Source organism: Oncorhynchus masou, chromosome 22, assembly GCF_036934945.1.
Source record: "Oncorhynchus masou masou isolate Uvic2021 chromosome 22, UVic_Omas_1.1, whole genome shotgun sequence".
Classification (NCBI taxonomy): domain Eukaryota; kingdom Metazoa; phylum Chordata; class Actinopteri; order Salmoniformes; family Salmonidae; genus Oncorhynchus; species Oncorhynchus masou.
This window is the reverse complement of record NC_088233.1, coordinates 31,088,298-31,107,336: the sequence shown is the minus strand read 5'-3', so window position 1 is coordinate 31,107,336 and position 19,039 is coordinate 31,088,298. Positions and strand designations below refer to the sequence as shown.

Here is a 19,039-nt window from a genome sequence, read left to right as displayed (position 1 = left end):
GATGACCTTAGTTGTTTAAAAAATAAGAAGTTACAGGTCTGTGAGAGCCAGAAATCTTGCTTGTTCGTAGGTGACCAAATACTTATTTTCCACCATAATTTGCAAATAAATTCATTAAAAATCATTCAATGTGATTTTCTGGATTTTTTTTCTCATTTTGTCTGTCATAGTTGAAGTGTACCTATGATGAAAATTACAGGCCTCTCTCATCTTTTTAAGTGGGAGAACTTGCGCAATTGGTGGCTGACTAAATACTTTTTTGCCCCACTGTATGTACCTTCCTGGTTCTATGGTTAAAACATATGTGGAGTGCATGCTATGCAACTTTTGTGTGAATGCAATCTGATCTGTAAGATGGATCCGATTATATTCATAAACCAGTTCTAGGTGGGAGTAGTATAACAGTTAGGGGACATTCTTCCTTTCGCTTTACAGTACATCTTTCTCCAGCTACTGTGAAAAGTTTGGATGTGCATAAAACCCTCCATATTCTACATTGTTTTAAGATTATATGCCCATGTGGAGAAATGATTGTAGTTGATTCCAAGGCAATACATAAAAGACCGTAAATGCACAACTTGAAGCAACCACATATTTTGCCATGGAGCTTGTTCTGATTGGCCAGTGAGGGGCTGAGCCTCCACACATCCACAACTTGTTTATTCATCAAAACCTAGCCCTTTTGCACCAAAGCCAGCCAATGCGCCGATAATTGTGATAGTGAAAATAGCAAAACATATTTCAGGCTCACCCCTGAACCTATAACACTTCCACCTGCACTTACCTTTGTGCAATTGTGTAGGATAGGCTACTGCGTAACACCCAACGCTATTCATATTAATTATTCAAGATATGATGACAATAAATTACATAACTTATTCACAATATGGTCTAGTAGTGAAATAACATGACAAATACATTGTGTTTTCCATGTTAGACCTGCAATTTTACAAGGGGCTTGAAGTAGCCTACTTGAATTTCTGCGCTCCAAATTAAAATTCAAGTACTGAAATAGGCCTACCTTGAAAATTTCCTCAATTTGGTGCTTCAAAAGCAATTGTAATTATTGTAGCCAAATTATAAGTTACCTGCTCCCTTATAATCAGTAGCGGTGCGTGAGTAAAATCACTTGGGAAGCCAAGCCAGGAAGAAATAGCCATGTCACAACCTGTGTTGTGATAATTATGTTGTTTGCTCTATAATCTGTTAGTTCATATGCCTTGCCACCATGACATACAGTGCATTCGGAAAGTATTCAGACCCCTTGACTTTTTCCACATTATGTTACGTTACAGCCTTATTCTAAAATGTATTAAATAGTTTTTTCCCCTCATCAATCTAAATGCAATATCCCATAATAACAACACGAAAGCACGTTTTTAGACATTTTTGCAAATGTGTTAAAAATATGAAACTGAAATATCACATTTACGTAAGTATTCAGACCCTTGTACCTTGTATTCAGACTCAGTGCTTTGTTGAAGCACCTTTGGCAGTGATTAAAGCCTTGAGTCTTCTTGGGTATCCTTCCCCAGCTTGGCACACCTGTATTTGGGGAGTTTCTCTCAATTTTCTCTGCAGATCCTCTCAAGCTCTATCCGGTTGGATGGGGAGCATCGCTGTACAGCTATTTTCAGGTCTCTCCAGAGATGTTCGATCGGGTTCAAGTCTGGCCTCTGGCTGGGCCACTCAAATATCACATTTACGTAAGTATTCAGACCCTTTACTCAGTGCTTTGTTGAAGCACCTTTGGCAGTGATTAAAGCCTTGAGTCTTCTTGGGTATCCTTCCCCAGCTTGGCACACCTGTATTTGGGGAGTTTCTCTCATTGTTCTCTGCAGATCCTCTCAAGCTCTATCAGGTTGGATGGGGAGCATCGCTGCACAGCTATTTTCAGGTCTCTCCAGAGATGTTCGATCGGGTTCAAGTCTGGCCTCTGGCTGGGCCACTCAAGGACATTCAGAGACTTGTCCCGAACCCACTCCTGCATTGTCTTGGCTGTGTGCTTAGGGTCGTTGTCCTGTTGGAAGGAGAACCTTTGATCTAGTCTGAGGTTATGAGCGGTCTGGAGCAGGTTTTCATCAAGGATTTCTCTGTACTTTGCTCCGTTCATCTTTCCCTCAATCCTGACTAGTCTCCCAGTCCCTTCCCCTGAAAAAAATCGGCACAGCATGATGCTGCCACCACCATACTTCACCGTAGGGATAGTGCCAGGTTTCCTCCAGACGTGAGGCTTGGCATGCAGGCCAAAGTGTTCAATCTTGGTTTCATCAGACCAGAGAATCTTGTTTCTCATGGTCAGAGTCCTTTAGCTGCCTTTTGGCAAACTCCAAGCAGGCTGTCATGTGTCTTTTGCTGAGGAGTGGCTTCTGTCTGGCCACTCTACCATAAAGGCCTGATTGGTGGAGTGCTGCAGAGATGGTTGTCCTTCTGGAAGGGTCTCCCCTCACCACAGAGGAGCTCTGTCAGAGTGACCATATGGTTCTTGGTCACCTCCCTCACCATCGGGTTCTTGGTCACCTACCCCGATTGCTCAACTTCTTCCATTAATAGATGGGGAACTTCAATGCTGCAGAAATGTTTTGGTACCCTTCCCCAGATCTGTGCCTCAACACAATCCTGTCTCGGTGCTCTATGGACAATTCCTTCAACCTCATGGCTTGGTTTTTGCTCTGACATGCACTGCCAACTGTGGGACCTTATATAGTGTAAAAAAATGTGTAAAAAGGGAAGCTGTCTGAATATTTATAGAATCCTCTGTTGGTCTAAGGTAGAGACAAATAAAAATCATTGGCAGAATACATTCAACCACACCTTTATGTTTCATCACAAAACCGGAGAGCAACATCTGTCTGGTGAAGTCCTCAAAGCATGTAACAAACAGTGTAACAAACAGTGCATGTAACAAACAGTTACATGACCTACAGAATGGTCAAGCAAGTTAATGTTTCTGACATTTTCAAACTACTAAACAACTATTGATTTTGAACCATGGAGAGTTAGGCTACTGCAATTCGCAAGGAAAACAGGAGCTGCCTGCAATATTCCAGCACATTTAGCTTTAATAGATCACCATCATCAACTCACCTACGCTTAGCCTAATACAGTGACAACTATGGTCCTGATTTCTCTCTCTCTCTCTCTGTGTGTGTGTGTGTATGCTTATATAAATGTGATTTTTTATTTATTTTTAATTGTTAATAAATTAGTAAAAAATTCTAAACCTGTTTTTGCTTTGTCATTATGGGGTTTTGTGTGTAGATTGATGAAAAACAATGTAATCAGTGTTATAATAAGGCTATAACCTAACAAAATGTGGAACAAGTCAAGGGGTCTGAATACTTTCCGAAGGCACTGTATCTCCATCCATGGCTAATGGAAAGGGACAATTTTAGCTAGCTAGCCACTGGAAGACAACAACACAACAAGATGCAACAATTCAAGTTTCTTCTGTCAGTGATGTTTGGTTTTTCATGTGATTTGTATTTGTATTTATTAGCAATCCCCATTAGTTCCTGCCAAGGCCGCAGCTACTCTTCCTGGGTTACAGCAAAAGTTAAGGCAGTAATATACATTATATTAAAATGTGTATACATTTTCAAAACATTTAAAACAGATTTCACAATACATTAAATGTTTGCCCTCCGACCACTACTCTACTACAACACACAATCAAGGTGTACATGTGTGTGTAGTGTGTATGTTATGTGTGCTTGATTGTGTGTGTGTGTTGTGTGTTTGTACCCGTGTGTGTGACTTCACAGTCATCGCTGTTCAATAGTCCTCACTGTTTTTTAAATCTGATTTTACTGCTTGCGTGAATTACTCGATGTGGAATAGACTTCAATGTAGCCATGGCTCTATGTAGTACAGTGCGCCTCCCATAGTCTGTTCTGGACTGGTGGCATGTCTTGTGGAGTATGCATGGGTGTCCGTGCTGTGAGCGAGTAGTTTAAAACAGACAGCTAGTAGCATTCAACATGTCAATACTTCTTACAAGAATAAGTAGTGATGAAGTCAATCTCTCTTCTACTTTGAGCAATGAGAGAATTGACATGCATATTCCAATTGATGTGGAGCCAAATCCAAACTGTCTTCCCTTGACACATTTTTTGGTGCACCAGTACAGTTTAGCTGTACCAGCACAGTTTAGCTCGCTGAGTTTAGCTCAGCGCTGATTGGCTAATATTTTATACTTTTTTTAATCAAGGGAGGCCAAATGCCCCCTTGCATTCAATGCTACAGGTGGCAACAATATCATACTATTTTTGACCAGACAACATCAGATAGATGGTCTACACATACAGAGACAGAGAGGCGCTGTTTCCCTCACTCAGATGCTTTATTTGGTGAAGTACATTAAGCCTCTTGCCAATTGAAGGAAAATTATCAAAAACAGAGAGATAAAATATACATTATTTGATGTTTTTGCCTTTTTTTGGGGGTATTTTTTGGGGGAAGCCTGTTTATAACTATCCATAATTGGTGTTGCGCTACTCTGTTGCTGTCACGTTCGTCATAAGGATCGGACCAAGGCGCAGCATGGTATGCGTACATTCTCTTTTTAATGAATGAACAAAAACAACACACAACCAATACGAAACGTGAAGCTATACAAACTAGTGCTGAAAGGCAACTAAACACAGACCCCACAACTAACAGTGGGGAAAATGGCTACCTAAATATGATCCCCAATCAGAGACAACGATAAACAGCTGTCTATGATTGGAAACCATATCAGGCCAACATACACTTACAAAACTCTAGATATACAACAACTAGAGTACCCACCCTAGTCACACCCTTACCTAACCAAAATATATAGAAAAACAGATAATCTAAGGTCAGGGCGTGAAAGTTGCGGTAAAATCACATGCGGTTATTATGAGGACGACAACTTCAACTTGGCTTTCCATACAAATCCTTCCATAAAAAAAGAACCTGGTTTTTGGTCGCTTTCTCATTATAAAAACAGAGATGGTGAGATGAATGCTACCGCTATTCATGGCTTTATAGGCTTAGTGTGTGCCTGCATCGTCCACATAGGCTACAGAAAAATTGGCATGCATGCATCCAATCTATTTAGTCAGGCAATGTCCACATTATTCACACACATTTTAGAATGTAATAATAATTTGAATATCAATGCTTTGGCAAGCCCTGAAAAATAAATCTTGAAGTGGTAATGCCCTACTTGCTTGTTTGGCCTCTATATTAGGCCCTATATGTACAATAATATAAATTATACAATCGCATTAAGGTCTTTGAAAATTACAAAAGTTCCTGAAAGTCCATGAATTTGACTCATCAATGTATTCACTCATCTGTATGAACCCTGTAAAAGAATGTATCATCCTAGGCCTTTGTTGTGTTGGTGGAGTTATTGACTTTTATTTCTCTAATTACACATGTTGAACTGCATGAAAAGGCTTTTTATTTTTGTTTCAAACCATTTTGAAAAATATATCCCAATGTCACACATTGGCCCCATTTATTTATAGAAAGATCCACCAATACTGCATCTTCCTCATCAGCATCTTCCATTACTTAAAGTCCATCTCTCTCTCTGTCTTTAGTTGACAATGTTTATTCAGGTGTTTAGAGTAGAAGTTCTGCTCCAGTGAGGCCAGCTATGGAATAAGATACAGTGGGGCAAAAAAAGTATTTAGTCAGCCACCAATTGTGCAAGTTCTCCCACTTAAAAATATGAGAGAGGCCTGTAATTTTCATCATAGGTACACTTCAACTTTCAGCATGACAATGATCCCAAACACACCGCCCAGGCAACGAAGGAGTGGCTTCGTAAGAAGCATTTCAAGGTCCTGGAGTGGCCTAGCCAGTCTCCAGATCTCAACCCCATAAAAAAATCTTTGGAGGGAGTTGAAAGTCCATGTTGCCCAGCAACAGCCCCAAAGCATCACTGCTCCAGAGGAGATCTGCATGGAGGAATGGGCCAAAATACCAGCAACAGTGTGTGAAAACCTTGTGAAGACTTACAGAAAACGTTTGACCTCTGTCATTGCCAACAAAGGGTATATAACAAAGTATTGAGATAAACTTTTGTTATTGACCAAATACTTATTTTCCACCATAATTTGCAAATAAATTCATTAAAAATCCTACAATGTGATTTTCTGGATTTCTTTTCTCATTTTGTCTGTCATAGTTGAAGTGAACCTATGATGAACATTACAGGCCTCTCTCATCTTTTTAAGTGGTAGAACTTGCACAATTGGTGGCTGACTAAATTCTTTTTTGCTCCACTGTATAGTTTTGTGGAAAACAGAAAAACACAAAAAGCTTTGGTACTATTGAAACTCTTAAAATTGTGCATCTGTGTTGGAAAGGGAGGCTTATGTAAGGGGTTAATAAATTGAGTACTTTCTGTCCAATATTCAGGAGGAGACTTTAGGTACACACTCTCTCTAGTATAAAATAATAACTAGGTGGACCAGGGGGAGCAGAGCAGGGAATATACTGTATGTAGCTCATTATCTGGCTGGGTTACTACAGCAAGTAATTGCTTCAGAAACTCAGCATTTAGTCACGTGTCATTTCCCTTTCCCATTGAGCAATGTCATTTCCTCTAATTAATGTTGGGCTGACGGGGACTCGGACGAAGGCACATGTTAAAGGGCTCTGGGTTATGTAGACTTAGACTTCTTTATGTTTCTTTTTAGTCCTCTGAACAGTGCTCTGTGAAGATGACTTACCGTTGCTCTCTCAGCCTTTTCAATCTCCTTAGATCTATGTCCCAGACAAGAATTTGAATAATTGCTGCAATCCGAGCCACAGACTCAAGTGTATGTAAACAGACAAATTATATGTATTTTTTTCAATTGCATGTCCCCACACAATTCCTGTACAGCCAACTATCTGTGAAAAGTATACGCATTACATTTCTTAATGGAAAAGTTGTGCTGCTATATTTGCATCACAAGCCAACCCGGTATCATGCTCCCATAGATGACCCCACCCACCAGGCAGGGTAGTGTCACAGGCACAGGTTCAGAGAATTGTAGTGTCAGTGGAGAGTCATTGTGTGTGAGCAGTGTCCTTTTTTTTCTCTCTCATTGAAAAGCATTTGGCTTCCCCAGTGTTCTCCTCTCATCCAGTTGTGATGTCTTATACTGTTTTCTTGACCTAGAATTCTATTGACCCTGGGGGGATGTGTATTATGTCCACAATCTGTTGTACTCAGTCTGGTGGTTTCACTATAGGATTATTGTTTCTCATTTAAGTAAATTCAAACAGTGCCTTGTTTGTTTACATTGTTTGTTTAGTTTCGGGGTAAACAACAGGGTGTAGAATAATTTTAGGGAAATTGGTTGCCATGATATCATTCAGATGCGTGTTTATTGCAGTAGGGATTATAATGCATTCTCACCATTTCCACTACTTTTACAGTTTACCCATACATGTGCCCTCTACTGGACACTGGGTTCCTATGACTGTGGGTCCATGTAACAGAGCTCTGCTTGTATTACAGGGTGACAAAGGAGGAGAGAGGGTACTGCAGAAGAAATGGACCACCTTCCTTAAAGCCCAGCTCCTGTGTTCACTGCCTGATGATGGCTTCCCATTCAACATCATCCAGGACATGTTTGTGTTGACACCCAGCCCAGAAGACTGGAAGAACACTGTGTTCTACGGGGTCTTTACTTCACAGTGGTGAGGACATTATCACTTATAGAGCATGTAAGAGTGTATAAGCCCATTGATTTGGATAATGAAAGCTTCTGTGTCTGAGTTGATAATTCACTCATCTCCACTACCCCAGGGCAGTGATTGGAGACACTGCCCTGTGTAGGGTGCCGTCTTTCGGATGGGACGTTAAACGGGTGTCCTGACTCGCTGAGGTCATTAAAGATCCCATGGCACTTATTGTAAGAGTAGGGGTGTTAATCCTGGTGCCCTGGCTAAATTCCCATCTGGCCCTCAAAGCATCACGGTCACCTAATAATCCCCAGTTTACAATTGGCTCATTCATCCCCCTCCGCTCCCCTGTAACTATTCCCCAGGTCATTGCTGCAAATGAGAGCGTGTTTTCAGTCAACTTACCTGGTAAAATTACAGATAAAAAAATAAATAATAAGTGGCTTGCGAAAGTATTCACCCCACTTGGCATTTTTGTTGCCTTACAACCTGGAATTAAAAATAAATAATCTCAGGGATAGTGAACGGGACAGTTGTAAATCATGCAGTGCCTTGTGTCACGATCAAAGATTCACAGATATCACTTATATCGGCTGAAAGCTTAAATTCTTATTAATATAACTTCACTGTCCAATTTACAGCAGCTATTACTGAAAAAAATGCCATGCTATTGTTTGAGGAGAGCTCCTAACAACAAAACACTTTTTTTCACTGCTATAGGTTTGATAAATTCACCTCTGAAGGTGAAATGTGTACTTACGTTCTGAAATCTTTCTCTGATTTATCATCCAAAGGGTCCCAGAGATAACATGAAGTGTCGTTTTGTTAGATAAAATCATTTTTTCATATCCTAAAAAGGTCCATATAGCATGCATGATCAATTTTTTTCATTTCCACTCGTTCAATTTGCAAAGAAAGGCATCTGTGAAAATCTAACCCTAAACGTTGTTTCAACCAGTCAAATCACGTCCGTATGTATTCCTCAGAGACTCTAGAACGTAACCAGACTTCACTATATCATTAGGGGTGTAGTATATCCTATAGGGCACCATATTTGGTCAGAGAGCGACGCCTTCATAGCACGCCGATGATGCGGGCGGTCTTTACTTGATCGACTCTAACTTTGTCAAATAAGCACCAATCAGGGTCAAACTAAGCTAGCTAGATAGCCAATGAGCTGGGCTTTCCAGGAGTATCCGAAAACCCTGTATCTGTCGTAAAATGTAGCTACTAACCTTGTGCTACAGCATGCGTTTTCCTTTTGGACAAAAATTAGAAGAGTTATGAAGTTATGAAAACTGGTTGTTTTGCAAATGTTGAACTTAATATGGCTACTATTACTGGAAACGCTAAATCAAAGTCCAAGTATACAGATTTGACGATGTTCTTGCAGAAAAATGTAATATGAATGCAAATGTCTCCTTCACGATTTGCCCAAATGTACCTGGGTGACTTCACACTAAATATCATGTCGTTCGCTCATACTTCAAGTTATCCGTCTGAAACTTTGGTCATACACTGCTGCCATCTTGTGGACACCATCAGAATTATAACTAGAGTGATGGTTAGAACTGGGACCTTTCTGTTGCATTTCAAAGATGGTGGTGGGAAAAAAACATATTTTTTTCCTTGTATTTTCTTCTACCAGATCTATTATGTTATATTCTCCTACATTCAATTCACACAAACTTTAAAGTGTTTCTTTTCAAATGGTACCAAGAATATGCATATCCATGCTTCAGGGCCTGAGCTACAGACAGTTAGATTTGGGTATGTCATTTTAAGCGAAAATTGGAAAAAAAAAATTATTAAGTCATACCACAGATTCTCAATTGGATGGAGTTCTGGGCATTGATTAGGCAATTCCAAGATATTTAAATGTTTCCCCTTAAACCACTCAAGTTTTGCTTTAGCAGTATGCTTAGGGTCATTGTTCTGCTGGAAAGTGAACAGTCTCAAATCTCTGGAAGACAAACAGGTTTCTCTTTAGAATTTCCTTGTATTTAGCACCATCATGAAAAACGTCCCCACAGCATGATGCTGCCATCACCATGCTTCACTGTGTGGATGATGATCTCTGGGTGATGAGAGGTGTTGGGTTTGCAGCAGACATAGCGTTTTTCTTGATGGCCAAAAAGCTACACTTTAGTCTCATCTGAACAGAGTACCTTCTTCCATGTGTTTGGGGTGTCTCCCACATGCCTTTTGGCAAACACCAAATGTGTTTGCTTATTTTTTTCTTTAAGCAATGGCTTTTTTTCTGGCCACTCGTCCGTAAAGCCCAGCTCTGTGGAGTGTACGGCTTAAAGTGGTCCTATGGACAGATACTCCAATCTCCGCTGTGGAGCTTTGCAGCTCCTTCAGGGTTATCTTTGGTCTCTTTGTTGCCTCTCTGATTAATGCTCTCCTTGCCTGGTCCATGAGTTTTGGTGGGCGGACCTCTCTTGGTAGGTTTGTTTTGGTGCCATATTCGTTCCATTTTTTTATAATGGATTTAATGGTGCTCCGTGGGATGTTAAAAGTTTAGGATATTTTTTTATAACCCAACCCTGATCTGTACTTCTCCACAACTTTGTCCCTGACCTGTTTGGAGAGCTCCTTGGTCTTCATGGTGCCGCTTGCTTGTTGGTGACCCTTGCTTAGTGGTGTTGCAGACTCTGGTGCCTTTCAGAACAGGTGTATATGTACTCAATTTAATTACAAGTTGTAATGCAACAAAATAGGAAAAAGGCCAAGGGGGATGAATACTTTTGCAAGGCACTGTATTAGTTCAGCACTACTGTCAGAGTAAAGAATAGGATGATTTTAGGAAAGAGGAACATGCTGTAGCCTCACTGCTGTGTGGTGTTTTCCCAGGTATAAAGGGGCCTCTGGCAGCTCAGCAGTGTGTGCCTTCACCATGGACCAGGTGGAGAGGGCCTTCAGCGGCCGTTACCGTGAGGTCAACCGGGAGACCCAGCAGTGGTACACCTACAACCACCCTATCCTTGATCCACGGCCTGGAGCGGTGAGTTACCACTGCCCTCTGCTGGGCAGCTTACACAGTATAAGTCAGTGGTTCCCAACCTTTTTCGGTTACTGTACCACCAACTGAATTTTGCTCTGCCTGGAATACCCTTGAATTACCCTCTCATGTGTATTTTACCAGTAGGCCTATGGTCTCATGAGTCTTCTCAAGTATCCCCTGTGGATAGGCCAAGTATGTCCTAGTACCCCTGGTTGGGAACCACTGGTTTAAGTAACCTGTTGTAGGCTATACTAAGCCAACCACGTGTTTGCAGATTGGATGTGTTCTAGCCTGCCTCCCAGACACATCAGCAATCTGGACTGAACATCAGTGATTAACCAGCTATCTGTCTCTCTGCTGTCACTAGCAGCCTTCTTCCCAGAAGGCCTGATGTTATCAAAGCTACCACTGCTACGGCTGCTTTAATTTCCTGGCAGACTTATCAAGGACACATCAAATCAAATCATCAACTGAGGGATACAAACACATATTTATGAGGATAGGCAGGGGGTAGTAGTAAGCTTGTGTAGTGTGTATTGTTGCCCAGTGTGTGCTTATGAGACTCCCTGTGTTCTCTCCACAGTGCATCACTAACACAGCCCGGGACCAGGGCATCTCCTCCTCTCTGCATATGCCTGACAAGGTACTGAACTTCGTCAAGGACCACTTCCTGATGGACAGTGTGATCCGCAGCCAGCCCCTCCTGCTGAAACGCAGCGTCCGCTACACCCAGATAGCTGTCCACCGGGTCCAGGCCATCCACAAACACTACAATGTGCTCTTCATTGGAACAGGTACTGTACTGTAAACCGCCTCAGCCAACAGAACCTTTCCTCTTCTGTATGAGAGGCAGAGCTCTAGCAGACACTAACCATCCGCTGCTCTATCATGTGTCTCTGGCAGATGATGGAAGACTCCACAAAGCCATTAATGTCAACAACAAGATGCACATCATTGAAGAGATTATGCTTTTCACTGACCCCCAGCCTGTACAGCACATTGAACTGGACTCTGAAAAGGTACAGTACTGAGAAAGAAATCAGTTTATTTCTGGAGCAGGTCCTCATAGTGGGAGTAATGATGAGCTCACTAAATGTCAGCACTGGCAGTTTAGGGGTCTCATAAGCCGGGAAGAGAGCCGGAACCTAAAGGGTAGCTCAGCTCACGTTCATTGAGATAATTGCATGCAACTTCCTCTCAGGGGAATTGAAAAAACAATAGGTCCTGTGTTACTCTGTATTGTTACTCGGTTTGGTCCTCCAGCATTGGGTTCGTCAAGGGTACAGTGTTGACATTGTTTTAGAGAGAGGTAAATGTCTGCTAATATGTGACGCAGATACCTATTCCTCCCTGGCCCCTGACTGACTGGTGGTCTCTCCTCTACAGGGCCTGCTGTTTGTGTCCTCCTACTCTGGCCTGGTGGAGGTCCCGGTGGCTAACTGCTCCAACTACCAGAGCTGTGGAGAGTGTGTCCTGTCCAGAGACCCTTACTGTGCCTGGGAAGGGCGGCAGTGTCTGAATGTCAGGCTGGGTGGACTAGATAAGTATGTTTCCCCCAGACCACCTGCCTCCATACATTACATTTCTATGGTCCACTCATGGACATGTAGATGTTGCTCATCAAAGAGATACTAGCCTTGTATTAGCATGATACCAGATAATGGTATAAACTAGTTAGATGCTAAGCCCTCATAATGACTGATAGCTTTTCGGGACAGAGAGCACACCAAAGAAAAAGTGACAATACAGTGTAATGCTCAATGCTGTCTGCTTACAGTACATGCTGTAGTCTGTAAAGACCTGCTATGTGTAGATTGTCAGTTAGAGGTTCTGAGTGGTTCTGAGACACCCATTTGTCTGATTTACCATTGTGTCTGTGTTCTCAGCCACTGGCAGCAGGATGTGGACGAGGCAGACACATCCGTTATCTGCAACAAGACACAGCCCAGCCCTCGCTTTGCAAAACCCCCACTCACACGTAAGTACTGTACCATTCCATCAGTTCCTGCTGGATTAAATAATCTCAGCTCTAAACTGTACCACTGTGCTCTACTATGGAACTGCTGCATTTACATTTCGAAGAACATTTTATTCCAATGTTCCCTACCATGATTATCAATTCCAAGCTTATTTAATGTGTTCATTCTCATCGCAGTCCTACTCAGCTACCATACTGATGTAATAATGCAGTTTGTTTAATCTACCTGAGATGGACTTGCTTTCACAAATGAAAAATAATAAAGCCCTTTCTCTTGTTGTCCGCAGGGATGTCTTCATGCCAGGTGATAATGATCCCAGCCAACATGTTCAAAGTGCTGCCCTGTAAGCTGCGCTCCAACCTGGCTGAGAGGAAGTGGGAGTACAGTGAGGGTGCAGGTCACTTCCTGTACCCCAGTCCTGAGGGAGGTCTAGTGGTGGTGGCCCAGGCTGACAGACAGGAGACCTATGAGTGCTGGTCAGTGGAGGAGGGCTTCAGGCAACTCCTGGCCAACTACTGTGTTAGGGGAGAGGCCAGGCAGGAGAGCACCACCCTCATTGGCCGCTCACGCACCCCTCTGGTCCCACAGGAGGAGCCAATCATCCTACCTGGAGAGACCCGCTCCCCACAGATCAACACCAAGACCTACTGGAACGAGCTCATCATAGTGTGTGCCCTGCTGGGCTTCTCCCTGGTGGTCTTCTCTCTATTTGCGGTCTACAGGAACCACGACCGCATGAAGTCCATGCTGAAGGAAGGCGAGTGCCCCAACATGCAGCAGAAGAAACCCAGGCTAGTGGGGAATCCGGCAGAGAACTTGCCTCTGAATGGCAACAGCACAGTGCCAGCCTCTGTGTCAGACCACAAGGGTTACCAGACCCTCAATGACAACTACATCTGCAACACACCGCCACATGAGTGCTCATCACCAGACAACAGCAAGAGCTTCTCCGAGTCAGAAAAGAGGCCTCTGAACTTGAAGGAGAGCACTGTAGAGATCTCGCCCATCTGCCCGCGGCCTCGGGTGAGACTGGGCTCAGAGATCAAAGATTCCATTGTGTGAGGACAGCTTTGATCAATTTGAGCAGGAGATAAAACCTTAATGTGGAGTGATGAACTATTAGCCATAAGAAAAGGGGGACTTACAGTAAAATAAAAACATAGAAGGAAGGAACACTGAAGAGGGACATTTCATTACACTGCTTTTGCACTTTTGTCTTTTTCATTTTGTCCCTGTGGTCAGTTCTCATTTCCTTGTTGTCACTCCTCTTTCTCTAGTGCACCTGAAGCACAGTGAAGAGGAAGCTGATACAGATTGCCTTCAGACTATTGAAGCTGTGGAATGATGGTTATGGTGGACATAGGACACATACAGCTGATTTTGTCCTTCTGTAACAGTTTTTATATGATTCAGTCATGTTGTTTTTATGCATTGCCACTCAGTCCGTCCAAATGTTCTATTGGCATTGCATTGAAAGTAGAGAGATACTCTAGAGCTGACCCTTAACGCTTCCATCTACATCCACAATTAGTGTGCGCTTAGCCCTACACTGAGAATGATAGTAGAATAACAAACAACCTCTAATTCAAACACTATAGTAAGTAGATCAATAGGCCTTTCACTGATGACTTAGTTATAACTGCAGTCTATCAGCTATTAATTCAAAGCAGTTTAAACCTTGGATGACCTTAGTGCAGCATAACCAGGCAGACATTAGAATGGAATCCACTGGTCAAGAGAGGGCTGACCATCCCAGAGAGACATGGAAAGGAACCAATGAGGAAGGAATGAAAGAGGTAGGGACCACCTGGCATGAGGTGTGGAAAAAGAGCATGCAACAGAATAACATAATACTGGAGAGGTGTTGTTGTCGAGGTTCTCTGCCCTGCTCCATCAGGAGCTCAGAGATTAAGTCAAGACTTGAATGACTAACATGTTTTGTGAAGGAGTAAAGAGAGAAAGCAACACTATCCCCCCAAATGGAGAGTAGCACAGATGGGATTTGTACATCCAAAGCTATTGGAGGATATGGTGCCTAACATGCTGACCAGACCGGACACGTCGCGTGTGCGAGCGTTGCAAAATAAATTTACACATATGTTATTCAATCATTGCACCCACACTGCTCGCTGGTATCAGCGAGCGTCTGCTTGGCCAGGCGGTAAAATAGAAATTGGTTCTATTTGTGACACCTCAACGCGCTGCAAGTCCAGCCTCTCCCATCTCCTCATTGGTTTTTAGAAGCATATACCCACGTGCCATCTCCTCATTGGTTTTTAGAAGCATATACCCACGTGCCTTCTTCTCATACGTTTTTAGGAGCACATACCCACGTGGGTGATTGAAAGATTAACTTAGGTCTACACTCCGGTAGGTTGTAGTAATGCACTGTAAAGTTGGTTGTCAACCGCCATATTAAATCCAAAATAAGAAGAAGAAGCCTGAGAAAGGAGGAGAGATGACGAGAAAGGAATTCAGTTTACCGTTTTATCTGTGGATTAATTGTTGGAGTAGAGGACATTGTGCATTTCATCTAAAATAACAAACTAATGTTTGTATCCCAGGACAAATTAGCTAGCAACAGCAAGCTAGCTAGTTAAATTGACACAAATGTTTCATGCTTTTCGACCTGTCCCCAAATTTAATATAATTGGTTCAGAGTTGGTTTTGATATTTTAACCTGCGTGTCCTGATCGCTTCTGGTGTGGGTGGACAATATCAACGTGCGTGCGTCCGGTTTGGTCAGCATGTAAGTTATGTGTACGATTGGCATTCACAGGGTTGAAGCGTACCCCTGACATTGGGGAAGACCTGAGACCAGGTATTAACATATGATTCATTATGGAGCCAACAGATTATGCAAAGCACACAATGTGAAGTGGGGTGCAAGGTCACACCAAAAGAGAATCTCATCTTGAGACTGTGCAGGCGCGTTGGTGTCCACACAATCTTGATTATTGAGAATCAGAGGCATTATACCCACATATAATTTAGTATGCAAAAGATTGAGCCCTTTCTGTGGCATATCGGAATGGGATGAGAGAGAGCTTATCACTAGGCCTGGAGTTGCTGTAGCTAGGCTGAGATCCCGGTATAAAATGTTGACTAGTTCAGTTTGTCAGTCAGAAACTGATTCCTTCGATCCAAATTCAGTCACTTCAGACACCAAGTTAATTTGGGCTGAGACTATGTAAAAACATGTTCACCACTTTACTTAGATAACTCTTTCCTGGCCCTGTGATTCAGAGGCTAGTAGACAGCAGAGGTTAAAAAACCACATGGAGTGTGGAAACACAACAGAGTCAGCCAGTGGAGTATGGAGCTGTTGGTGTTGATGAATGTGACTCACACACCCAGAGGAAACCATGCTCTGTGTTCATTTATGTTGTGCCAAAAATAACCTTTTTAAAATGTGTATTCTGTTTTCATCCTTTCCAACACAACTGTCATGTCAAATCAATGTTTTATGTTTAATGGGCCTGACCGATTCAGCATGTATCAAACAGTATGTATCAAACCATTCATAACGTAGCCATTCAGTGTATATGAAAGCTGCCATAGTTACCAACATCACCTCTGGTTTAATGACACTAATGACTGTAAACTGGGTTTTACTAATATGGAGCCAAGGCTTTCACAGCAGTTATGGACCAGTCAATGGAGGAATGTCTTTTAAAATAAAAATGAACAGATATTGTGAAAGGATGGAACCTGCATAAATAATAATCCAAAAGCAAGGGCTTTCATTGAGGCATTACCTAATAACAGATATACGTTTTCAGCTGTTCAAGATTGGAAAGATACAATAATTCTAAAGGCACAATTTAAGAATATAGATTTCATATTCCAAAGATGTAGCTATGTCAGTGCAAAATTATGGTAAACTCTTGCAACATTGCGTTGTGGAATGTAGTGATAGAAATTGTTTTGGAATAATTGTAAGTAAAACAATGTTGTCTTATTTAAGTTTGACATTTGTACAAGGGCCTTACAGTTTTTGACAAAGTAGCTGTGAAAAAAGCATACTGCTAATGGACTGCTGTGATGGCTGAGTGTATATAATGTACATTTGTATTGTAGTTGAGTGGACTAGTGAAAGTTGTATCATTGCGGTCAAAGTGCAGAACCAGCAAAAATCTTGACTCAAAATGCGTTGTTTTTGCACAGGATGTTGGAAAGCCTTAGTTTGGAACACGGATGTTTTTTTTCCGTTGAGAATGATGTATTACATATTCAATGGATTTTTTTCATGCCTTCAAGCTAAATTCAGGAATCAAGAGTAGTGCCTCTTGGGGTTCTAAAATGTGTACTCATGACCTTGTGACATTACTCATTCACATGGACAACCAGGTAGCAGCAGCATCACCTGCATGATAGGTACGACAGAATAGACTGTAGAACTGTACTGGGCATACCCAACAATACTATTAAAACACTGAGTGACTGCCTTTAAATTATGATCAGTATCTGTACAAATAATTATTTTAGAATGGCTTCAACCTCAATCACTTTGTATTTCTGGGTTGACACTATTGCAAACCATTGTTTTTGACTATACATTTAAAAAAATCAACGCTGTCTTTAAATGCTCCTGAGTGGCGCAGTGGTCTAAGTCACTGCATCTCAGTGCAAGAGGCGTCACTACAGTCCCTGGTTCGATTCCAGGCTGTATCACATCCGGCTGTGATTGGGAGTCCCATAGGGCGGCTCACAATTGGCCCAGCGTCGTCCGAGTTTTGCCGGGTTAGGCCGTCATTGTAAATAAGAATTTGTTCTTAACTGACTTGCCTAGTTAAATAAAGGTAAAATAAAAAATATATTCACTACCATTCAAACGTTTGGGGTCACTTAGAAATGTTCTTGTTTGTGAAAGAAAAGTTTTTAAAAAAGTCAATTAAAATAACATCAAATTGATGAGAAATACAGTGTAGACATTGTTAATGTTGTAAATGCCTATCTACATAGGTGTACAGAGGCCCATTATCAGCAGCCATAAATCCTGTGTTCCAATGGCACGATATGTGTTAGCTAATCCAACTTTATAATTTGAAAACGTTAATTGATCATTAGAAAACCCTTTTGCAATTATGTTAGCACAGCTGAAAACTGTTAAAGAAGCAATGAAACTGTCCTTCTGTAGACAAGTTGAGTATCTAGAGCATCAACATTTGTGGGTTCGATTACAGGCTCAAAATGGCCAGAAACAAAGACCTTTCTTCTGAAACTCATCAGTCTATTCTTGTTCTGAGAAATGAAGGCTACGTGCCATTGGAACACAGAAGTGATGGTTTCTGATAATGGGCCGCTGTACGCCTATGTCTATATTCCTTTTTTTTTATCGTCCGTTTCCAGCTACAATAGTAATTTACAACATTAAGAATGTTTTCACTGTATTTTGGATCAATTTGATGTTATTTTAATGGAGAAAAAAATGTGCTTTTCTTTCAAAAACAAGGACATTTCTATTTGACCCCAAACTTTTGAAAGGCGTGTATATATTTACAACTGAAACATTTAAAATGTATGATTTGTATTTTGTTACAAACATTGCAAACGTTTAGAAATGGCAGCTTGGATCTGTTGAGTAAAGTGGTTGTTATCTCAAATCTAAACAATAATACATTAGCAAAATACAAAACAAAATGAACCTGAATATCTAGCATATTAGGTTCAGACATGCAGCATTTAAATCTCTTTCGTTTGATCACCTTTCCAAATTGATATATACTTGCAGAAGGTTTTTGAGACTGTCGTTATTAGCTTCTACTGAGTTGCAGTAAGGCACCTCTTGTCACTTGAAGAACCACTTCAGTCAAGCCTTCTATTTGTGACAGTGCACCAGGTTTCTCTGACTCGTGTCAAAATGTCTTGTAAGTTTGTATGTAAAAGTGTTTTGTAAATTGAGCTGCCAATGTAAAAAGCTGTTGTGAACTGTATTTTTTGTATTATACATCACTACTGTTTCAGTTGTTTTTGTTGTTCTGTACATAAAAGCACCTTATTTTAATTTTTCAAATAAAGATAAATGGTTACATTATGTTTCCTATATGGTTCATGAACTCAAGTTATAATACCAAATAGAATAACCTCAATATAGAAAGAATGAGAATCTAGGACACAAATGGTGTTTGTCACATTGGTCTTAAAGGTGCAGTTTGTTTTTTAATCTCAATATCAAATCATTTCTGAGTAACAATTAAGTACCTTACTGTCATTGTTTTCAATTAAAATTGCCAAAAATAATCAAAAATAGCTTCTTATCAAAGAGCAATTTCTCATGCAAGAATTCAGCTATGTAGGACTGTCTGTGAGTCGTCTGAGTAGGGAGGGGAAAAAGTAAAACTAGCTGTTATTGGCAGAGAGTTTTGGAACTCTTTCTAATTGGTCTATTAAATAA

The 19,039-nt window shown here is 41.3% G+C and overlaps 1 protein-coding gene across 1 annotated transcript in view; it reads left to right on the top strand.

Moving 5' to 3' along the window:
* LOC135509324 (semaphorin-4B-like) overlaps positions 1-18,679 on the top strand; it is a 95,545-nt gene extending 76,866 nt beyond the window's left edge. Inside the window, exons 9-15 of the mRNA XM_064929875.1 lie at positions 7,490-7,671; positions 10,513-10,663; positions 11,247-11,457; positions 11,567-11,682; positions 12,050-12,207; positions 12,550-12,641; positions 12,929-18,679. Coding sequence (XP_064785947.1) covers positions 7,490-7,671; positions 10,513-10,663; positions 11,247-11,457; positions 11,567-11,682; positions 12,050-12,207; positions 12,550-12,641; positions 12,929-13,704 — 1,686 coding nt within the window. The 3' untranslated portion in view covers positions 13,705-18,679. The remainder of the gene's footprint in view (positions 1-7,489; positions 7,672-10,512; positions 10,664-11,246; positions 11,458-11,566; positions 11,683-12,049; positions 12,208-12,549; positions 12,642-12,928) is intronic.
* Positions 18,680-19,039: the final 360 nt, after the last annotated feature.